The sequence below is a fragment of the Muscardinus avellanarius genome (assembly GCF_963383645.1).
Source record: "Muscardinus avellanarius genome assembly, chromosome: 14".
NCBI classification, from domain to species: Eukaryota; Metazoa; Chordata; class Mammalia; order Rodentia; family Gliridae; genus Muscardinus; species Muscardinus avellanarius.
The window spans coordinates 13,232,482-13,255,939 of NC_137800.1; the positions used below are offsets into that span (position 1 = coordinate 13,232,482).

Here is a 23,458-nt window from a genome sequence, read left to right on the forward strand (position 1 = left end):
TCCCTCCCTGCCAGGTCTTCCTCTGCGGATCCCAGGTGAGCGCCTTCCCCTCCAGGCACCCTGCTGTCTATTTCAAGAGGCTGACAGCTGAGGGCTGGGGTCTCTCCACTGTCCGGGGCACCCACCTGGATTGCCAGGCCCCACGACCTTGTCTCCTTTTCCCCAGGCCCTTGGCAAAAAGCTTAGCAGCTGGATCCATCTCCGGGGCGACACAGTTAGTCACCCCGTGACCACTGCGCTGCATCAGCGATGCCAGTGGGGACAGGGGTGGGGGAGCGCTCCCTCTGGCTTGCCGGTGGCTTTTCTGAATGGGCTGGGGAAGGGGCACCCGGGTGTACACAGTTTGTGCGTACTTGCTGGGAGGCCAGAGGCTCGCTTGCGTAGATATCTCAGTCTATATGTAGTTCTGCTTGTGTGGGGGTTTTGGCCAGTTTTTGGCGTGTCTAGGAACACAGCTTTCTTGCACGCGTGAGGTCCATGTGTGTGGGGGAGTGCTTATCTGAGTACCCTGTGGGTATATGTGGGCGATGGCCCTGTGAGCAGTATATTTAGGGGGTGGACATGTCACTTGTCATGTGGGTGGGAGTACATGTTGAGGGGGTGTGTACGACCAGACGGTTTCTACTTGGGGAGCTGCACCTCCAGACCAGAATGGGGTGGGGAGGGGGAGGCGTGGGCAGACCTGCGGAGGTGCACAAACCTGTTGGCAGGCGAGGGATCAGCCCGGCAGAGCAAAGATGTTTTCACAGTTTGTGTCTTTGAGCTTGGAGAAGCCTCCAGAGAGAACACCAAAATCCAGGCTGGAGTTGACGTGTGTGCGGATGTACATGTACATATGAGCGCAGGCAGGCGTGTGGGTTGCGAGCCTTCTTGGGGAGGTGGCACACATACATGTCGATGCCTGCGTCTTCCTCTTCTCTCCAAATATGGCTCGTGAGGAGGGGTGCGTGCGTGTGGGTGTGCGTGAGCCTGTGGACATGATCATGTGTGGGTCTGCATGAAAGCGACATTCTTAGAATGTGCAAGGTGGTGGCAGGCAGCGGAGCGCACAGGCGGCCCCTCCACGCCGGCCCCTGTGTGGGTGCGTGCGTGCATGCCTCGGGGTGGGTCCACACGGGACTGTGGGTGTTTCTAGGGTGCTGCCTCAACCTGCCCCTCACGCCCTGCCCTTCCCACTCTGGTTGTGTGTTCTCGCTGTGTCCCTGCGACTCTCCCAGGCCAGGGCGGGGAGTCAGCTCAGCTCTCCCAGAACTGGAGGGAGCCCCACCCACCCCCACAGCTGCCCCTCTCCCTCCAGGAGGGCTGGAGGAAGGAGCAGGCACTGCTCGTGGGGCAAGCGTAGGCTGCTTCCCTGGCCAGTGGGAGCGTGTCCGTGTTCGTGTGCGTAGGTGCCTGAGTGTGCGTGTGACAGTCACACGTGTATCACGCTGAGAGCTGCTTCTTGCCGGGATCCAGGGAGAGAGAAACTTCCCCACTGCTCCACGCCTGCCTCCAGAATTGCAAACAAGTTTATTATCATGGGGTTCCTGGGATTGATCCCATCTATTTTATTTTGGGGTGGACCTGGTAGCACCCCCATGCTTATTTACCATGAGATTCCCTGAGCATAAAGTCACTGGCATTTGACTCTAGGGTGGGAGGATAAGATGAAACGCACTCAAGGGACACCTGAGGCAGATAAGGGCCGTCACCCGTGGCCTGCCTCCTGTGCGCCTTCCACCCAGGCAGCCCACAGGCTAATTTAAAGATGCCAGGCTCTGGAGCAGGCTTAATTGACAGGGAAGTGTGGGCTGAATCTTCTGGAAGCTATAAATAAAAGTACCTGCTTTTGCAGGCACAAGGTGCCCTCACCCCTAGCTCCTAGGCAAGGGGAGGAAAGAAAGAGGGAAGAGAGGAGAGAAGGAGGTGGCATGAGGGTGCTGGGGGCTGGGCTAGAGGGAGAAATCGGGAAAGCCTGAGGCTGAATGCCCTGGAAAAAGCCCACTCACATCTGTGTCCTCTCCTTCCCACCTGTTCCCGGGAACTCAGGTGAGCCAGGCCATGGACAAGGCAGGGTGCAGGGGAGAGGGAAAGGGGTGGAGTCCTTTCACACTGAAGGGCCCCAGATGTCAGGGGCCAGTCAACAGAGTGGAAGGAGGAGGTGAGCTGCTTGAAAGGCATCCATAGAAAGGGGTAAAAACAAGCTGGGTGTGGTAATCCCAGCATTGGGGAGGCTGAGACAGGAGGATCACAGTTCACAGACAGCCTCAGCTACTTAGTGAGGCCCTTTGCAACTCAGTGAGACCCTGTTTCAAATTAAAGAATAAAAAATAGGGCTGGGGGTGGAGCTTGGAGATAGAATGCCCATGAGTTCCATCCCCAGTACCACAAAAAAAAAAAAAAGGAGTAAAAACAAAGGAAAACATATGTGCACTCTGCGTGGCCACGCATATGCCATATACATGCACACATGCACACATGCAATCTTAGTGATAAAGTGCTTGGCACTCCAGAGTGCAAATCATTTGCACGGTGCAGCCTTGGGCATGTCAGCACCCCCAATCTTAGTTACCACGTCTGCAAACTGGGGGCACTATTATATACCTACCGTGAGGCTTGGTGAATTAGTGTGTGTGTGTGTGTGTCTGCCCCCAATGGACGTCAATGCTAAAACATAACTATTTATTCAAGAGTCGAGTGAGGCTCAGCTCAAAGAGAAAGCACCAAAAAACTTATGGGTAGAAAGAGCTCGAAGCCAGCTGGGACCCATTCTGTCCCCTTCCACTGTGGATGAGTCCACAGGCACCTAGCGTTGCTAGTCCTCCAGGCCCTGCACCGTGGGGACCCTCACTAAGTCATCCCCGGAGCCAGGCCTGAGGCGAGGGCCTGGAGGACTAGCACTTTCGCCCCTCAGCGGGTGCTTCCTGCCTCGGGCAGCCTCTTACCCACTCCCTCCGCCCCCACCCTTTCTCTTTTCACGCCTGCTGGCTAAGGGCCCCCCCTCCCGGGCTCCATCTGCTGCAAATCTGTCCCTGCCGCCAGCATTCCTACTGCCTCTGCCACCTGTCAGGTGCCGTCTGCTTTCAGACCCTCAAAGGAGAGCAAAGAGCCCCCCAGGGGAGCGCCCAGCCCACCTTGAGTCCCTCACGCCCTCGCCTCTGGTCTCCCAGGCTGACTATTCTTTTATTATTTATTTATTTATTTATTTATTTATTTATTTATTGCGGGATAGAACCCAGGGGCATTCTACCTCCGAGCTACACCCCCAGCCCTATTTTTTTTTTTTTTTGGTGGTGGTACTCAGGGTGGAACCCAGAGGCTTTCTACCTCCGGGCTATACTCCCAGACCTGTTTTTTATATTTTATTTGGAAACAGGGTCTCACTAAGTTGCTGAGAGCCTCACTAAGTAGCTGAGGCTGGCTTCGAACCTGTGCGATTCTCCTGTCTCAGCCTCCCAAGCACAGGGATTACAAGCGTTTGCCACCACGCCCGGCTCCCAGCCCTATTTTTTATTCTTTATTTTGAAACAGGGTCTCACTGAGTTGCAAAGGGCCTTACTAAGTAGCTAAGGCTGTCCATGAACCGTGATCCTCCAGTCTCAGCCTCCTGGATGCTGGGATTACAAGCATGCGACTCTTCTATTAGATTCAGGAGGCAGGCACTCAGGCGTCTCATAGGTTCCCTAGGCTCCGCCTCTTGAGGGATATTAGGAGCAGTCACATTCCAGAAAATTCCATGGGGAGAGGGAGGTGCTGATCCTTCCCCTCCTCTCAGTCCCCACAGGAGCCAAGCCGGAGGGGAGCATGGAGCTGCTGTCCACCCCCCACAGCATCGAGATCAACAACATTACCTGCGACTCCTTCCGCATCTCCTGGGCCATGGAGGACAGCGACCTGGAGAGGGTCACCCATTACTTCATAGACCTCAACAAGAAGGAGAATAAGAACTCCAACAAGTTCAAGCACCGGGTGAGTGGAGGGCGCCTCTCCATAGCCCGTTTTTGATGGAAGCAGAGTAATGGTTGGCCTGGAGGAGAGGGTCAGAGCGAGAAACCTGGTCAAAACCCACATTCTTTTTTTTTTTTCTTTGTAGTACTGGGGATGGAACCCAGGGGCATTCTACCTCCAAGCTACCTCCACCCAAGTCCTATTTTTTATTCTTTATTTTGAAACAGGGTCTCACTGAGTTGCAAAGGGCCTCACTAAGTAGTAGCCGAGGCTGTCCTCGAACCGCAAACCTGTCTCAGCCTCCCAAATGCTGGGATTACAAGCATGTGCCACCACGCCCAGCAAAACCCACATTCTTGTCAGTGGGCCATCTTGGTAATGGGATCTGACATTTTCTGAGCCTGAGCTTCTTAAATGGTTAAAAAAAAAAAAAAGGAGGGGGAAATAACCACTTCCACGATTGGGACTGTGAAGAGAATTCCATGAGTAATGTCTGCGTGGTGTTTGGCACGACGCCTAGCACGGTGTGAGTGCTGTTATCAGCGCCATGACTGGGACTTTACACAGGGGCAGAGCGCCCGGCGGGGCGGGGCGGTGAGCACAGAGGGGTGGGGCCAGCCAGAGACACTCCATGTGAGGATGACTCAGTCCCAGCGAACCCAGGACTCCATGCAGCCCTGTTGTTGACTGGCCAGGCAGCGTGAGCCTGCCCTTTTGCTGGGCACCCTGTGCTCCCCCTCGTCTTTCTCTCTGCCCCTCGCCTGAGCACTGGCTTTGTCTAGACCAGAGATGTGAGAGGGTCCTCAAGGGTGTGTCCCTTCCCGGGTTAAGAGCCTGGGTGGGGGTGGTGGGAGGCAGTCTAGCATCTTCTCCAGCCAGCAGAGAGGCAGGGGAGTGTGTGGTGGGCAGATGCTGGCTCCCAGGACATCAGTGTGGGCTACAAACCTTTTCTCTCTCTCTGGAACTGGCTCTCCTGATCTGGGTGTCTTTTGGCAGGCCAGTTGCCACGGTGATGTGAGTGTTCTACACCACCCCCTTAAGTCTCCCCCCAAAGACTAAGGCATATTTTCCCTGCCTCCCTGGCTTCTCAGCATTTGCCGTTGCCGTGGAGACGGCACTGCAGTGCGCAGAGCTCGCGAAGTCTCCCTCAGAAACGAAGGTCCTGCTGCCTTTGACTCTGAAGGCCTCGTCCTCAGTGGCCCGTCCCCTCAGTTCCCGAGGGAGCATGGCCATCACATAGCCACTGCTTGCTTCTGTGGGGAATCGGGGAATCGGGAGCCCGGATCTGGAGCTGATGGGTCCCTGAGGCTGGCCAGCTCAGAAGTGGCGCCAAGATAGGGTGTGAGCCTGAGATTGACTCGTGGCTCTGCGTCTGTACCCCACTTCTCAGGATGTCCCCACCAAGCTGGTGGCCAAGGCAGTGCCGCTGCCCATGACCGTGAGAGGCCACTGGTTTCTGAGCCCTCGCACGGAGTACAGCGTGGCCGTGCAGACCGCCGTGAAGCAGAGCGATGGGGAGTACCTGGTGTCCGGCTGGAGCGAGACAGTCGAGTTCTGCACCGGAGGTGAGGCTGGCGGCACTGCCCTCTTCCTTGGCACATCTGCCCTAGCTGCGACCAAGAGGGGGCTTTGTCTTAACCTAGCAAACAGTCGTGAACACCTGCTGTGCCCCAGGCACTGAGGCCAGAGGGGAGACACGCCTGGACGGGCCCCTTCCTGTGCTCCTAGAGCCTTTCTCTCTAATGAGGGACAGATGTCTTCAACAGGCAATACTACTGCCATACGGGGATGGAGTAACTTTTCTGGCTCGACGGCAACATACTTTTTTCTTAAATTGTGATAAAATAACACAACCTAAAATCTCCCATCTTAACCATTTCCAAGTGTACAATACGGCAGTGTGAAGCATATTCACACTGTTGTGCAAGCAATCTCTGGAACTTTTCTATCTTGCAAAACCGAAACTCTATAGGTATGAAACCACCACTCCCCGGGTCCCTCCCCTAGGCCCTGGCAACCACCGGTCTATTTTCTGTGTCTCTGATTTTGACTGCTCCGGGTGCCTCATATAAACGAACTCATTCGGTATTAGTTCTTTTGTGACTGGTTTACTTCTCTCAGCACAAATGTCCTCAAGGTGAAAGATGCACAGTATGTGGCCGTGTTTCCTTCCCTCTTCAGCCAGGATCTAGTATCCCTTTGTACATATACATCACATTTTGTTTATCAGCGGCGCTTCAATGAACACTTGCTGGGCAAGCCCATTTCGTTTGTCCTGAGTCTTCCATTAGCCTGTAAAAATGGCCCCATCCAATGGCCTTGCAAATTCTCTTAGTGGAATCGAATTTGTGATTCCAGCATGGATGAACACTGCGCTTGCGTGTGCTGGGCCACTGATGACCCTGGATTGTCCGAAATACCCCAGCCCTTTGGTGTCCACGTGAGAACGGTTACAGATTGTTCTCCTGTCACAAGGAAGAGACAGGGAACAGTCTCTGCCCCGGGGCCTCCGAGGCTGCTGGCTCCTCCATCCTCTGCCAAGATCTATGCCCCAGTCTCCTTGAGCTGCTGCAAACCTCACTCATGAGAAGCACCCCTGTTTTCTTGGGAAAGGCTTCTTGGTTTACCCCCAGAACTGCCATCTATGGGCATTTAATTCAAATTGAGGAGCTGGGGATGGATTCAGTCCAATCTACCTTGTCTTGCCGGCCAAGTGCCCCCACCAGGGATACATCAGCAACAAGAAAAGGACACCATTTTGGAACTGGAACCAAGGCACTATCTAGCCCAGCAGCCGCCCTGCCTGGGCCAAGAACCCCAGAGCCCGGTCCAGGGGATCGATTTTCCTATCCTGGTACCAGCCTTCCCTGAGAGGCCCAAGCAAAGAGCCAATGGCCCAGCTCCTTGTCTGCGTCAACATTAACACGTGAGGGGCCCAGGCTCATTTCCCCAAGATTCTTTATGAGCCCCCATCAGTGATTACAACTGGCTTCCGCATGCAGCCTCGCATCGGCAGGATTTGAAGGGCTCTCCTCAAAGCGTCTTGCATTCTCCCTCTCAGGCCTTTCTTTTAGCTGCTGCTCCTCTGTCTCCATGAGCACGGCCTGGAGTGACAGCCCCTAGCATCCGTGGCATGACAGGGTGGCCTGCCGCCCATTCCAGACTCTGGGAGCTCTGAGTTTCTGGCAGTGAGGACACAGAGGTGACAAGGACAGCCAGCATGCGGCTCTCCATGTCCCCAGCAAAGCCAGCTGGCTCGTTCCTATCACAGCCCACGCTGCTGCTGCAGGCTGCCTGATCCCCCCCCCGCTACTGCAGGGGACAGAGGTCGGCTGGCAGGCATGGCGAGGGATAAGTAGGGGTGAAGGAGGAGGGAAAGAAAGAGGCTGTGATCCTATCGCTGGCCCTCGGAGGAGTCACCTCACCCCACCTGAACTCTTGCAGATTATGCCAAGGAGCACCTGGCGCAGCTGCAGGAGAAAGCCGAGCAGATCGCTGGCCGCATGCTCCGCTTCTCTGTCTTCTACCGCAACCATCACAAGGAGTACTTCCAGCACGCCAGGTAGGGTGGCTTTGGCCCCCGCAGGCCTGCCAACCTTTTTTGCTCCTTCAGTTCTTCCTCCTTCTGTTCTGGCTCTCTGAGGCTCCCCTCCTAATCCCCTGGCCGTCAGACCCTCCTCTGGGGTGCCCCTGACCTCACATCCCCAGGCTGGTCCAGAATGGACTGATTCTTCGGGACTGGGCTCAGGGATGGTCAAGGGCTCTGGGATGGGGCCACCTGGCAGAGCACCACGCACACAGGCAGGTGAATGAAGTCTGGATTTGATTCCTTCTCTGGGCAATTCCTTCACTGGGACCAACCACCAAGGGACAGCTGTCTCTCCAGTCAGGACCAGGGACCAGAGAGAAGGTGGTACGGAGAATCAGAGGGTGAACTTGGGAGGCCCTGTACCTACCGTCCAGCCAGAGCAGCATCAACTATTTACCTATGACCCGTCTAGATGTACTTTCCTTTGAGGGAAAAGGAGAGAGGAGTTCTGCAGTCCAAATATGTTAGGAAATTGATGGTCCAATCCAATACCCTCAGCCTAAAGATGAGAAGCCTGAGGTCCACAGGGATCTTGACTGGCCAGCTGAGCCAGCAAGTCTCTCGTCCCTGAGAGCAAGAGAGAGGAAGAACCAGGACTGTTCCTCCTCCCCCATGCCTGCTGACACTGCCCAAGTCCATGTCGTTCTAAGGTAGGACAGAGAAAGCCACTACTATCACTATCTTTATTGTTACAGGCAGCTGGGGCTGGCACTTTGACCCTACCCAGGGGAGTGGGGACCTCAAGGGTCTCTGGTATTTGTATTAAAGAAGAGGAGTAGCCGGGTGTGGTGGCGCATGCCTGTAATACCAGCATTTGGGAGGCTGAGACAGGGGGATCGCGGTTCAGGGCCAGCCTCAGCTGCTCAGTGAGGCCCTTTGCAACTCAATGAGACCCTGTTTCAAAATAAAGAATAAAAAATAGGGGTGGGGGTGTAGCTCAAAGGTAGAATGCCCCTGGGTTCCATTTCCAGTATGGGGGGGAGAGAGAGAGAGAGAGATAGAGAGAGAGAGAAGAGAGAGAGAGAGAGAGAGAGAGAGAGAGAGAGAGAGAGAGAGAGAGAGAGAGAGCGAGCGCGCCTTACTAGGGCAGGTTAGAGACTAAGGCACAGGCCACCCTTTTAAAAAACTCCAGAGTCCAGCCAAGGAGATAGTATGGAAGGATGTAATGTCATAAGTATATGGAGTCACTGAGTGAAATTCAGTGTCCTGCTCATAGTACCAGCCAGATAGTGGTTGAATGCAAGCGCCTGATGTTCCTGGAAGGTTTCAGGGAGGAGCGACCACTATTGTAGACCTGGAAAGAAAATTTGGAATTTGTCAAACCAGGTGGAGAAAGATGGGCAGGGCTGGCCAGGCAGAGAGAGCACTGGAAGGTGTAGAGGCAGGAGAGGTACCCGGGATGGGGTGGGGGGGAGTGGTAACAGGCTACTTCAGATCCCAGGGGCCTTGCTCATCAGCTGAAGCCCCATCAAAGGGTTTTGGTAACAGTTTGAGATCTCTTGTCTGTGAAGGAGCTGGATGGAGGAGTTCATCTCTAGGGCCCTGTCTGCTTTTGCATTCTGGAATTCTCTGTTTATGACTGCTGGAGGCTGCCAGCTGGTGGGTGCATCAGGAGGGAGCTCGGCTGGCTCTCTCTCTCTCATGACTGCACACAGCAGCTGAGCCCCAGCCCAGCTAACCTGTGCCATTTTCTCTCCCTTTGCACATCCCTCCTGGGTGGCAGGACCCACTGCGGGAACGTGCTGCAGCCCTACCTGAAGGACAACAGCGGCAGCCACGGCTCGCCCACCAGCGGCATGCTCCACGGCGTCTTCTTCAGCTGCAACACGGAGTTCAACACCGGCCAGCCCCCCCAGGACTCTCCCTACGGCCGCTGGCGCTTCCAGATCCCCGCCCAGCGCCTCTTCAACCCCAGCACCAACCTCTACTTTGCGGACTTCTACTGTATGTACACGGCCTACCACTACGCCATCCTGGTGTTGGCGCCCAAGGGCTCCCTGGGGGACCGCTTCTGCCGCGACCGCCTGCCTCTCCTGGACATTGCCTGCAATAAGTTCCTGACCTGCAGCGTGGAGGACGGGGAGCTGGTCTTCCGCCACGCCCAGGACCTCATCTTGGAGATCATCTACACTGAGCCTGTTGACCTGTCCCTGGGCACCCTGGGGGAGATCAGCGGGCACCAGCTCATGAGCCTGTCCACTGCGGATGCCAAGAAAGACCCGAGCTGCAAGACCTGCAACATCAGCGTGGGCCGCTAGGGCTCCCGGGGAGAGTTGACGGGAGGGCGGAGGTGGGTGGTGTAGGCTCAGGGAACTGGTTTTCTCTCCCCTGCCCCCCTGCTCCCTCGGCTCCATCTGCCAACCCCTCCCCCACCCCTTGGCATTGGAGGCAACGGAAGGTGGTCTCTTGGTGAGCATGGCCCGCCCCAGGCCCGGCAAACTCGGAAGGGCTCCTCAGCCTCAGGAAGTAGGCTGGTAGGTGGGTTGGATTTCTGGAGACCTTGCCCTTTCCCCTGACTTCCCACTCCCCTTCTTTACCTTATCTAAGCCTCCATCTCCCAGAGTCCTGCCCCCTTCCCAGGCTGTCCTGGAGAAGCATCTCTGGGCTGCAGCTCAAAAGCAGCGTGGCCGCCTCCAGGAAGAGGCAGAGAGTTGTGGGGCGCCACCTCCTTAGCCCCATCCACCCCACTCAGGGCCACCCCAGAAAGCCCCTCCCCGCTGGGCTAGGCTTAGGGGCTTCCCGTCCTATAAATAATCTCCCGCACCGCACCGCACCGTCACTCCCTGCCCCAGAATGCCCTCTTCCCGCATGGGAGAGCCACCCCCCACCCTGTCCCCTCCTACGTCCTCTGACTCCCTAGAAAGGGGTGCTCTTTCCTCTCCTGGCTTGGGGGGCCCTGGGCTGTTGGGATTTTCCTTTCTTCTATCTGGAGACATTCCCCAGCAGACCTTCTCCCTTGCTCTGAGAGTGCCCAGGTCTGGAACAGCAGCTGCTGGGGTCGAGGAGGGGGCAGGAGACCCCTGAGACCCTTTCCTCAGCCGGAGGCGGGCCGCCTCAAGCCTCCAGGGGCCTGGCACGGAACTAGGGAGCTGAGGTTACTGCAGAAGCCCTGGTACCCCACCTGGCTGTGCGCTTTGCTCACACACTGGCTCTGCCGTGGTGCCGTGACCGTCTTGTGCTGTGTGTGGACTGTGGGCTCTGCGGTTCCACCCCTGCGCCCACCCACCGCCCCCTCTGGCCTCCCAGGCTCCTCACATTCCTACCTACTTCCTACTGCCATACGGGTCACGAGCATGGACTCCCCAGACAAGCAAATCAGGCGAAGAGATGGAGGATGCGCTGGCAGGGGCGAGGACGCAGAGAGCAGCCAGCCCACGGTGACTTTCACAGACGTGGCAGGGGTGATGGACAGGCAGCTGGACCTCTGTGGTGGATGGAGGAATGGGCAGAGCCATGCCTCAGTGAGGGACAGGTGGACGGCTGGTTGCTGGGCAGTGCCACCATCAGCTGTCTCCTTGGCGTGGGGCAGGAGGTCTGGGGCCTCAGGGAAATGTGCGCAGAAGGGCGGGACATGGGACCCCAGGCGCTTTCCCCTCTGCTGACAGCATTGCTGTGGGGTGGCCCGATGCCCTCCCCTGGCCCGTGTCCTTCCTGGGCGCCTGTGCTGTGCTTGCGACCATGCATCAATAAACCACCATGGCCTAAGGGCCCCTCCTGTCTCAGTCTATTCAAGCGGCTATGAAGAAACACCACAGGCCAGAAAGATTTCCTTTCACAGATCTGGAGACTGAAAAGTCCAAGATCCAGTCCTCCTTGGTGGATTTACTTTCAGATGTGTAGACAGCTGTCTTCCAGCTGTGTCCCTGTCTATGAGGGCACCAGTCCCACCCAGGAGGCTCCACCCTCTGACCTAAGGGCCTCCTGAAGGCCTCACCTCCTAATACATCACCTTGGGGGGGGTACGATTTCAACATATGAGCTGGTCGTGGTGGCATATACCTGTAATCCTAGTCCTGGGCGGGGGAGGGCTGAGACAGAAGGATTATAAATTCAAGGCCAGTCTCAGCAGCTTAAATGAGACTCTGTCTCAAAATAAAAAATAAACTATAGGGCTGGGAGTGGAGCTCTGAGGTAGAATGCCCCTGGGTTCAATTCTCAACACCAAGAAAAAAAAGATTTCCACATGTGATTTTGGGGGTGGAAGCACAAACATGGAGAGCACAACAGGGTCTCTCTTTGGGCCCAGGAATGAGCTCAGGATGCCCTCGGGACAGGCGCCCTGGGCCCTCTCCCAGGGCAAACTCACCTACCGTGGCAGCAGGGCTCCGAAGGCGGAGCCATGTCTCTAGCTTTGAGGACTTTGGGGTCATTTGGGCCCACCTACTGCTCCCTGCATGGGGAAACTGAGGCCTGTGGGAATCAGGAGGCCTCCCCGGGGTCCCCGAGTCCACGCTTCCTGCCATGCTTCAGACCCAAGTGCCGCCGGGTTTCCTTTCCTTAGAGCCAGGGTGAACCCTCCCTACCAACGGTACTGATCCTCCTCTGCAGATCTGAGTCACCTCTGCGTCTATTATTATGGTCTTACTAAAATGGTCCTTGCTGGAGAAGAGATGCTCCAGAAACGTCAGCGGCACCTTCCCAACACTGAGTTAAGTCCACACGTGTCAGCAGACCTCAGGGCACGGCCCCTTAGGGATAGGAAGGAGAGCTGAAGGACAGCAGACCACCACTTCCCGAGGGTCCGCTGTATGCAGGTGCTGCACCGGGCTTCCACGCACATCAGCTCTGTTTGTCTGCATGATGGCCCTGGGCAGTGTTGGGAGACAGACAGGAGGATTGAGCAGGTTTTAAGCCAGCCGCGCTGGGTTAAGAGACCCTGTTTCCAAATAAAAAAGTATAAAAATAGGCCTGGGAGTGTAGCCCGGAGGCAGAAGGGTTTCCAGAAACCCCAGTACCACCAAAAAAAAAAAAAAAAAAAAAAAAGTAAGAATAAAAAATCGTGCTGGGGGTGTAGCTCAGATGTAGAATGCCCCTGTGTTCCATTCCCAGTACCTAAAAACAAAAAACAAAAACCCCAATCTTCTCATTTTATCTCTCTGTGCCTGTGCCTGCCACCCTTAGTGTGTTTCAAGGGCCTCCTTGAACAAAAAGATACAGGCAGGGCCTGTCCCCAGTGGCCCTCCCCAGGGTCTTCCCAAGTCTCTTCCAGCTAACCAAGGCCATGCCTAGCTCCAGGATAACACCAGGGGGTGCTGTGGAGTCACAAATACCCTAGAGCCGTGTGTGTGTGTGTGTGTGTGTGTGTGTGTGTGTGTGTGTGTGTGTGTGTTAGTTACTGGGGTGGGAACCCAGGGCATTCTACCTCTGAGCTACACCCCCAGCCTTATTTTTTATTCTTTATTTTGAAACAGGGTCTCACTGAGTTGCAAAGGGCCTCACTTAGTAGCCCAGGTTGGCCACGAACCTGCAATTTTCCTCCTGTCTCAGCCTCCTGAATGCTGGGATTACACGTGTGTGCCACCACACCCGGCTCTCCTGGATGCTTTTTTTTTTTTTTTTTTTTTTTTTTTTTAAAGGAGTAGCGAAGAGTGCTTGAGTGTATTTGATTCCAAGGATGGGGAAGGACTCTGGGCAGACCTGGGTTCTGAGCTCTCCAGAGGTACCGGCTTCACATTCAGTCTTAAGAGCCCTTGTGGGTTTCTTGGCAGATGGGATTGGCTTCCAGAGTCCTTACTGGAGAGCCAAAGGCAGTGAAGGGAGATAGGGGCCCCAGGCAGTTTCTTCTAGAGGCCTACCTTCCCTTCCTTGTCCAGATGGCCACTCTCCGGCACACAGCCAGCTCTGGGCTGCCCGGAGCAGCAGTCAGATGGAGCAGGGTCAGAGCAGTTGCCCAAGTCTGCCCTGGGGTCCTTTCTGGCTGGGGCTCTAATCTAACCTAGTAAGCCGGGCATGGTGGTGCACACTTGGAATCCCAAAATCTGAGAGGCTGTTACAGGAGGATCACAGGTTCACGGCCAGCCTCAGAAACTTAGTGAGGCCCTCTGCAATTGAGCGAGACCCTGTTTCAAAATAAAGAATAAAAAATAGGGCTGGGGGTTTAGCTCAGAGTAGAATGCCCCAGGGTTCAACCCCCAATACTGCAAACAACAACAACAACAACAACAACAACAACAACAACAACAACCGGCACCATCATTTAACCCAGTAGGAGAGAGAATCCTCTGCAGGGCACGAACACAAACACCCATAAACATACCCGGCCTGGGCTTGGCTCAGAGGGAGCCTAGGAGACCCCAGATAGCGCCAAGCTGTGGGACCACCCTGGACGGGAACTGCCGTGGTCCAGCTGAGGACCGCGAGCAGCTCTGTCTCCAGTGCAGACCGCCAGGGAACCCAAGGCGGTGGCCCGAAGGCAAGGGTCACAGGTGGGGTGTCCGGCTATGTAGGCGCAAGCACACAGGCACACCCAATACAAACCCCCTGCTGCACACACGTGCCCCCAGCACCCGCAGCGCCCACACTCTCTGCTCAGACTCGCACCCACACTTCCCCTGATGGTCTATTCTTTCTTCTCTGGCCGCATTTTCCTCTTCATCCTGGTAAATGAGAGCCCCCGCCCTCCACAAAGCAGAGAGATAGGTGGCAGGGGTCTCAGGGATAAAAAGGGACCCTTCCCTGGAATAGGGGTGGGGGGAGGCCTTCCAGAAGCCAAGATGAGGTGATGGGCCATAAAACTGGTATGGCTGCTGCAGCATCTGGAAGAGATTGGAAACAGATGTGCCGGGATGGGGGAGGGGCGGGCGTGGGCAGCAACAGAGGTTCTGGTCTGGTCGGCAGGGTTGGGGGCGCGCAGGGTTCTCTGGGGAGAACATCTGGCTGCCTTCTCCCCACCCCACCCCCACACACCTCCAAGTCAGGCACTACTATTTTTACAAACTGGAGCAGCAAATCTTTCCATGGATTCTAGAATCAGCCTTGTACGTAGGGACAGTCAAGTACAGGGTGTGATTCAGGAGGTGCCCAGAAAGGCCACCAGCTGGCCAGAAATATGTCCCTGCTGGCCCACACGCTCCTCCTTGCTGTGGGGTAAGCTTTGCCTCCTTGGCAGGAAGAGCCCTGCACTGAGCGCAAAGGCCTGCCTGGAAACCAGGCGATCCAGAGGCTTCCTTGAGCCCAGGCAGAGAGCAGTTCAGAGGCAGAAAACTATCTGATGGAGGAAAGGAAAGGAGGTCCCTTTCTGAAAAGTTTATTTGCCAGGTGCAGTGGCGGGCTGTCTTTAAAGGTTACCTTGCTCCTTGTGTGTGTGTGTGTGTGTGTGTGTGTGTGTGTGTGTGTGGTGTGTGTGTGTGTGTGTGTGTGTGTTACTGGGGATTGAACTGGGAGGGGGCATTCTACCTCTGAGCTATACCTCCAGCTCTATTTTAATTTAATTTTAATATTTATTTATTTTATTATTTTTATTTTTATTTTTTTGGTGGTACTGGAGGTGGAACCCAGAGGCTTTCTACTTCTGGGCTATACTCCCAGACCTATTTTATATTTTATTTGGAAACAGGGTCTCACTATGTTGCTGAGAGCCTCACTAAGCAGCTGAGGCTGGCTTCGAACCTGTGAGATCCTCCTGTCTCAGCCTCCCAAGCGCGGGGATTACAAGTGTGCGCCACCACGCCTGGCTTGTTAAATTTTTTATTTTGAAACAGGTTCTTACTAGTTTGGTGAGTGTCTTGCTGCTCACTGAGGCTGTCCTCAAACCTGTGATCCTCCTGTTTCAGCCTCCCAAGTACCGGGATTACAGGTGTGTATCACCAATCCCAGCCACCTTGTTCCTTCTTAACCGTGTCAGATGCTATCATTATCCCAGGTTTGCAGATGAAAAAACTGAGGCTCAGAGGTTAAGTGACTTATCCAGGCTCTCAGGGCCACCTCACGGTAGAGCTCGGGTTCAAAATGGGCTACATGCATTATCAAACTTGTCATCATTTTACTCCTGAGAAACATGTTGGGGGGAAGGAAGGGCCAGAAAGAGGAGGAAAAGGAAGCCAGGGGCAGCACTCCCAACTTTCCTGATTTGACAGTCGAGCCAACAGTTGGTCCAGAAGCTCGAACTCCTCCCCCCAGGGTCCAGGCCTCTGCAACAGCCTGGCCCCTGCATGCTGGCTGCACTCCCGCCTAGACATTGAGGTTTCCCATCTGCCTCTGGCTGTGGCAGGAAGGATGCTGGGGACAGGTGACAGGTTTGGGAAGGGGCAGCTGGTGAGTGTCACAGAGCTAGGTGTGGCTGAGCCAGGTCTCTGGTCTGCCAGGTTGAGGCATCCGCCCTGCTGAGGATTAGATGCTTCCAGAGAGGAAGGTCAGAAGCGCAGGGGTGTGGGTATCTGCACCTGGTCCTAGACTGGGGGTGCAGGGTTGGGGGTAGCTCCAGACTCACCCTACCACAGCGAGCCTTGCACTCAGGACCCAGAGGAGCCAGGGCGGCCTGGGGGCTGGGAGATAGTTGGAGGTGCCCTGTGTATCCTCTACCATGACACCACTTGGTTGCACTGCAGTGGGCCTAGTCGAAAGCCCTGAAGCAGCCAGAAGGCAAGGGCGGGCTGCTTGGAGGACCCAGTGATCTTCTAAATTCTAAAATATGTTTCTGTGGCCTGCAGCCAGCTCCTGAAGGCCTTTACCAGCAGGGAGGGCCCTGCTCTACACCCTCTTCCACCTCCTCCCTTCCTCTGGTACTCTCTGGCCTGAGGGGGTGCCTCGTCTTCTTTGCAGCCCTCCTTTTCTTCCTCTTCTCCATCAAACCTGGGCTACCTGCTGCCTGAAGGTAACACTTGGGGATGGACATCTGGGCATCCAGAGAGGTTCATCCTTTTGCTTCTTGGCTGTGAGGAAGGACCTGTCCTTTAGTGGCCTTTGGGACTCATATCCTCTCCTCAGGATGGGTTGGAAGCCCACCCTGCATCTCTGGCTTTCTACCAGCCTCTTGCAGTGCTTTGGTTTGGACGGGGGTCTCTCAAATACTCTGCACCTTTTACTGTGGTCACCAAATTTCCCCTGTGCCCACTCTGGGCCTGAGCCACCGTGACCCCCTGGCTGTCCCTGATGATGGATCTGGGGAAGGCTCATCCCTGAGACATCAGAAGACCGAGGCTACGTGGGTGATGGTGTCTGGAACACACTCCTGGGGAGGCTGCTTCGGCGGGCCCTGCCTGCCACCAGGTTCATAATGACCTGCCTGAGGCAGAGGACCTTTCTGTGGGTTGGGAGGTACGTCTCTGGGGGCTGAGCCCTTTGGCTGGGACAGGATTATGACTTTGGATCCTTTGACATGTGGCTTTTAAGCTGTGACTGTGGTCCTTGGAGCTTTGGAAGCACCTGGAAGGTGGGTGTGGAGAGCTGTGGCCGCCGAGTATAAATTCTTCCAAGGAGATGCCAGTGCCAAGCTGGTGGGAAGACTGTCTGGGCCACATGCCCCAGCGGCTCCCACCACTGGGGTCCTTCCATCCTGAGCATCCCTACCAGAGGAGGAGGGAGCAAGGGAGGCGGCCATGACATCGCACATGTGATGTCACTGGAATAGCAAGGAGTAGTCCTTTGCAGGGCTCCAGCAGAGGTCAGACCTAGAGGAGACAGAGAGGATCTGCTTCCCAGAGGATGAAGGTCCTGTGGGTGTCTTGTGCTTTCTGCCACTGCCTTCTGCTTTAAGGGTCAATGTAGGCCTACTGTGCTACGCTGACCCTGAGGGGGGTCCCCAAGCCCAGACACCATCTGGCCCAGCACCTGCCCCGTGACAGGGAGGACTGTGGGGCAAGTAAAGCGCTCAGGGAGCACTGAAGGCCCTCAGAAGCCCCGCTTGGGCAGGCTGTCCCACCTTCTCCAGAATCTTGGTGTGGCCAGCCCAGGCATGAGCACGTCCTCTCCTGTGTCCTCTCTCCACTTTCCCTATGACACCCACGGAGAGGCAGGAACCCCTTAGAGAGAGGGAGCAGGGCTGTGGGCTCTCCTGACCTCTAGGAGGCACAGGTCTGGGCCTCCCTGCTGGTTGGGGAGGGAGGGCCATGACAGGGAAGAGGGGCCGGGAAGAGCCTGGGGAGACAGCTAGAATGTTGGCTCAGGAACTGCACTCTGTCTGTCTGTCTGTCTGTCTGTCTGTCTGTCTGTCTGTCTGGGAGGCAGGCATTGGGGCCAGCTGGCAGACCTGACCCAGCCAGTGCAAGATTTCTGGCTCCTGGTGGGCTCTCCTAGCCAAACACCCTCGCAGCCCACACTCTCCTTCCCCAGTTAGAGACAGGAAAGCCAGATGGACACACACACCCCCAAACTTCTTTTACATACCTCCTCCCTCCCCGCAAACAGCCTCTTTATAGAATGTTCTACCCTCCCGTTGTGTGGGAGGACCAGGTCGAGCAGCGTGTGAGCGTGCGCCATTGCCTGAGGATTGCAGTCTACAGGCGCGCGCACGCGTGTGTGTGTGTGTGTGTGTGTGTGTGTGTGTGTGTGTGAGCGTGCCCAAGTGTGAAATCACACTATCATGGGAGGCAAGGGCAGCCAGCGAGGCCAGGTGTCCTAGCCACATGCTGGCCTCAGACACCCTGCAAGGCTGCACATCTGGAAGGAGACACCTCACCCCCACATCCCCGGGACATCTGGCACAGGATACTGGCTGTAACACTTTCGGTTTATTGGCTGGCTGGGGTGCCCTGGTGTGGCTGACCAGCCAGCTCTGTCTTGTGTCTCCACCTCCTCTCCAGCGTCCCACTGTGGCTCCTAGAGGACGCACAGACACTCAGGAAGCGGGGGTGTGGGGGTCTAAATAAAACCCAATCCAGGCTGGAGAAGAGGCATGAAACATACATTACATGAAGATTACGGCCACCAGCTCTACACAATACAGCGTGGAGAGATGGTGGGGAAGGTGGCGGGGTTCTGTGATGGGCTCTCTCGCCACCAGGCAGGGCCCCCAGGGAAGAATGGTCACTTCAAGTGTCTCAGTGAGAGCTCTGGCTCCCTGGCCCAGGTCCCGCGGGGAAGAGGCTTGTGAAGGAGTCCTGGTCCCCCACCTCCTGGGGAACGCTTCGCCTGGCCCGTTGGCACTGAGGTCCTGGTGCCTGAGGGTGAGGGATGGTGTGCTGCCTTCTGCCCACCACCCCCACTGTCCAGTCTAGGTGACTGAGGGAAGCAGGACTCCTGTCCCGGCCCATGTGAGGGCAGCGGTCATTTCCTGCTGTGGAGTGTGTCCTGGAACTTGGTGCTGGTGTACCGCAGGTGGAAGCCTTTTTTGGTGATGGTGTCGTCCGAGTGGAATTTCACCAGGACAGAGTCTCCGGCTGAGTACACCTCCTCGGGAGGCTGGTGATGGAGAAAGGGGCGTGAGAAGGAGGGAGAGCGACCGGCGCTCTGTACCCTGCCTGAGATCCTTAGCTTTAAGGAGCCATCAGACTTCTTCCCCAGAGCCCCTTGAAGCTGAGTGGCACCCTCTGCGGTGCACCAGGACGCCTGGAGGAGGGGCGCTTATCTTGACTTCCATTTTCCACCCAGCTCTACTGCGAACTAGCCAGCAGTGTCGTCTCAGGCAAGCCTCCTCCCTTCTCTGGGCCTCAACTACACACAGAAGCAAAAGCTCTGGCTGTGGGGAAGGGAAAGGGTCAACCAAAAGCATAAATGTGAAAGCGTGCAGAGGTGGGAGTCGCCTCTTGCTGTCCCAGCAGACTCTCAGAGAAGGCAGAGCAGCGCTCCTCTGCTGCTGGGGTATGGAAGCAGGTCTCCTGCAGACCTGGACTCTCCTCACACCTGGCCTGGCCAGGCAGTGCCCTGCTTAGGCGGCATCACAAGCCCTTCAGGCATCCAAGGGATCACTGCTGAGAGCCTTGGGGACACTTCTAGTAACTGTGCTAGGAAGCGCAGCCTGGCTTCCCCCCAAACCCACGTCCCCTGGGTCCTAGCCCGGGGACGGTCCTTTGAAGAAGCGCCCTGGAGACCCCGAGTGTGTGACTCAGAGCAAGGGGCCAAGTGCAGAGGGGTGTGAGGTGATTAGCCAGGGGGTGCCAGGGTGGCTGGGTGGGCAGGTGGGGTGGGACATGGCCCCAGCTGCAAATCCACCGTGGCCTGCCCCGCTGGCCTCTTCAGGGTCAGCGCTGGGCCAGCAGCTGCCACCGCTCCTGGGGCTTTAACCCTTCCTAGGGCACTGGGATTGCTCCCGAGCCTCACCATGAGAGAGGAGGGGGCTGGGAGTGTGTCCAAATGTGCATGGGAGAAAGTGAAAGAGAGATAGGGAGGGGACAGCAACTTTCTCTAAAGGTGAAACAGAATTTAAAAAGACCAAAAGAAGGAAAAAAAAAAAAAGAGAGAAGCCATAAGCTCTTTTTGGAAGAAAAACTAACCCGCCTGCGGCCTTGGTCACAACGGGCTGTTGCCTCTGCAAGCGCCACACCAACGGGCCAGTAGCAGCAACAGCTTTGGGACAAGCTGGCCTCTTACCAGGGGCAGAAACCGGCAGAGGAAAAGACTAGAATGTTTTTGTGGCTCCATCTGGACTGGTGAGAACAGATCAGCTCAGGCTCCCTGTTCCTGGCTCTGGCCCTAGCCCTGCAGAGCTGCCCAGAACAGGGGCAGGGGGCTGAGGGGGATGGGAAACTATCCCCCTTGAATACCAGCTACCCTGCAGGACCAACTGGTCCCAGAGACTGCAGAGGCCTCCATATCGCCTAGAAAGGACCTTGGTTTCCTGGTTAGGGTTGGCACAGGTAGGCAGCCCTCTCCAAGTGCCCTCCACCAATCTGGGTGCCCCAGCTCCTGCAGGTAGCCAGGTATGGGCGGCCACTTAGCCTTAGCAGCCCAGGCCTCCAGGGGCCCTGCCTGCATTGGTGCCAGGTCTCAGGGCTGGGGCAAGAGGCATGGAGCATGATGGGGGCTGTGGAGCCAGGAGGGCACTCACCCCAGAGCCACAGTAGCGCCCCAGCCTGGGGGCCGTGCTGTCGTAGCCGTCAAAGAGCTCCATGTAGTCGTAGCCGCAGTCGGTCTCCTCCTCCACCTCGAAGGTCTGGAACACGAGTTCCACGCCGTAGCCCTCCTCAGCCACGATGACCCACTCGCAGTCCACCCCCCCGGGATAGTTGTTGTCACCAAACTGGGCGTGGGAGTAAAGGTCCTTGGTCTTCACATCTGCTCGCATCTGGCCCCCGCACTCTGCAAAGGAAGACAAGATTGGCCACTGCCCCCTGAACACCACAGCACCTCATACCAAGCTGGACCCTCACGGAGGGAAGGAGGCCACCGCACCAGTGCTCTGCTGCGCCACCTGCCGACGAGTCCCGGCAGCAGGGGCGAGGCCCCTCGGAGGCTGCGAGCAGAGGCTCAGTCTAAAGAGGACACTGCTAACATGCTCTGGCAGAGAGCGGTCAGGGAAGAATGTGGCCCGGCGTGGCCAGAGCTTCCACTTTCAAGAGCAAAGCCGTATGTCTGGGTTTTATGTGAAAACGACTGAGTTTTCAGTCTTCGCTCCAGTTTTTTTAAAAACATTGTGTGAACCAAGTCCTGAGGTCTGTGTGCCAGATGGAGCTCTGGCCTCCGGCTGGTGACGCTATGCTGGGCCGGGCAAAGGGGATCACACAAGAGGGTCAGCAGAGGCTTCTGGCTTCTGCCTGAGACCCTCTGGCTCTCTCCTGTGCCCCGATGCACATGCTTTCTGGAGGAGGCGGGCAGAGGGCCAGGTGGGCCCTGGATGGAGTCAGAGGGGAGCTGGGGACCCACCAGTTCTGGGACCTCCCTGACAGCAACTCAGGAGCCACTAGGAGCCCGCGGAGCTGGTGGCTGGCACTCATGGCAGTTCAGGTGTGGGTGTCCCTGCATGCTTTCCATATCACCGCTGTCCTTACGCACCCATTTCTCTGGCCACACTAAGGAACCTGTTACCTGTGTATACCCTGAAGGCCCTCCCCTGCCCGGAGAGACTTCTCACCCCCTGCCCAGGTGGGCCAGAGCCTTGCTTCGTGCACATGTGTTTAGTCTCAAGCTGTTTCTTATCTCCCTCTGGACTTGTGCATTTCTGGGGTGGCTGGGGGTGAAGGGCTCGTGCTGATCCATCGCCAGGTGCCCCCTCGGGCTCTAGGAACAGGGAGAGCTCAGCCTCCGGTGGTTGAGTAAACCAATGACGGCTGCAGAGATCGTCCCTCAAGGGCCGGGCCTTCCTCCGCTAGGCTCATTTTCAAGACCTGCATTTCGAATGCTGCTTTGTGCACGTTTCGGGTTCATAAATACTTACAGAGTGAATGGGTCAGCCTGGGGGGCTGGAGTGTGCAAGGGCTGAATGCTGCCAGGTCGGCTACTGGAGGTCTTGGGGGGCTCCTTCCTAGCCTTCCCCCCTCAGGTGTTGTCGCTGCCATTTTCTGACCTTTGTAAGTGCTACCCATGGTTTCCCTTTCTCCACCTTTAGTGCTCACTCTGCTCCTCTGGCCTGGTCCCCAGAACACGCTGTCCTGCCTCTCATGGCCACAGGACTCTGTCCTGGCCTTCATCTGTCCTCTGTAAACCCCGGCCCGGGCCTGCCCTGGGACTTGGCTTGGAGGCCAGGATCAGCTGAGCCTCCAGAGCAAGTGTCAGAAGGAGGGCGGAGTGCTGGCTTGTGGTGGGTGGCCTCACCTGTGGAGTGGGACGCCTGGAAGCCCTTCCTCTGGACCGAGTTGTCAGAGTAGAAGCGCAGGAACATTCGGCTGCCCGTGGCCAGGACGGGTTCAGGTTTCTTGCTACCGCAGAAGCGGCCGAGAACAGGTGCTTTGGCGTCACGCCCGTCAAACACCTCCAGGTGATCATAAGCACACTCAGGCTGAGACTCGATGTCCATCTCCACGAAGGTCTGGAGGGAGTGGGGGGGAGCATACATCAGGGATGTGGCTGCAGGGTGACTGGGGTGGGGATTGGGTAGCGCCAGACCTGGGCCCACAAATCCCAGCTCATACACACTCATGGGCGTGGCACCAGCTGGGGGATGATGCTGGGGTAGGACCTAGGAAAAGGGCAGTGGCAGGGACACTCCCATGTACACTTGGAAGGGTGGCCTCTATCCAGGCAGATGTGTCCTTACAGCAGTGGCTGCCCTTGGGCTCAGCCAAGCCACTCAGCCTGCAGCCAGCACTTGTGACTCAGGCAGGTTTTGAAGGTGGCTTCATAGCATGGAGCAACGTGCAGGCTGGGGATCAGGTGCCTTACCAGCTTGACCCGGTGCCCAGGGGTGCTGGAGATGGCCCAGGTACACTCCTTCTTGCTGGGGTATTTGTCTGGCCAGTTAGGGCTGGTGATGGTACCGCTGGTTGATGTCACCTTGTGGTCACAGCCAGCTGTGGGGATGAGAGAAGAAAGGGACTCTAGGCACCGATGCCTCCTGTGAGCAAGGCCTTCCCTCTTGGGCATCCCTTCTTTTTTTTTTTTTTTGTGGCACTGGGGATTGAACCCAGGGGCGGTCTACCTCCACCTCCAAGCTACACCCCCGGCCCCTGTGTTATTTTGAAACAAGTTCTCACTAACTGAGCAGCTGCTGAGCAGCTTGCTGAGTTGCTGGGGCTGGCCTCGAGCCTGCGATCCTCCTGTCTCAGTCTCCCAAGGACTGGGATTACAGGTGTGTGCTGCCGTGCCCTGCATCTGTGGGAGCAGCTCCTTGACCAACCCCCACCCCTTTGTGGCCATCTGGTCACACCTGGGAACCTCAACACCCAAATGTCCCACTCGCCTGCTCTCTCCCAGCTTTGAAGCCACGAGCCTGGTGCATCCTGTCATCCCTTGGTCACAGGAGACTGACTGAGGCGCCCGGCTCGGCCCTCCTCCCCACCCCCACTCCCGCCACCATTCCGGGTGAATCAGCAGCAGGTGCTGCCCACCTAGCACAGCTCTGTCCTCGACTTTCTCAGCTCTATGATTTTCTCAGCTCCTCCCTCGGTTTGCCACCACCCCGTCACATTCTCT

General features: G+C 56.6%; 2 protein-coding genes across 4 annotated transcripts in view; one reads left to right on the forward strand and one right to left on the reverse strand.

The window, feature by feature from the left end:
- Positions 1-3,764: 3,764 nt before the first annotated feature.
- On the forward strand, positions 3,765-9,774 carry PHYHIP (phytanoyl-CoA 2-hydroxylase interacting protein; the record flags this gene model as incomplete). Its single annotated transcript, XM_080710447.1, has 4 exons — positions 3,765-3,948; positions 5,318-5,492; positions 7,372-7,489; positions 9,240-9,774. The coding sequence occupies exons 1-4, from the start codon at positions 3,784-3,786 to the stop codon at positions 9,772-9,774; spliced, it is 993 nt and encodes a 330-aa protein (XP_080566573.1). The 5' UTR covers positions 3,765-3,783.
- Positions 9,775-18,718: 8,944 nt separating this feature from the next.
- Positions 18,719-23,458, reverse strand: part of BMP1 (bone morphogenetic protein 1) — a gene marked incomplete at both ends in the record, with an annotated part of 48,575 nt that continues 43,835 nt past the window's right edge. For all 3 annotated transcript variants that reach the window (XM_080709996.1, XM_080709994.1, XM_080709995.1), the window contains 4 exons: positions 18,719-18,853; positions 20,439-20,689; positions 22,142-22,355; positions 22,709-22,836. In XM_080709996.1, coding sequence (XP_080566122.1) covers positions 18,719-18,853; positions 20,439-20,689; positions 22,142-22,355; positions 22,709-22,836 — 728 coding nt within the window. The remainder of the gene's footprint in view (positions 18,854-20,438; positions 20,690-22,141; positions 22,356-22,708; positions 22,837-23,458) is intronic.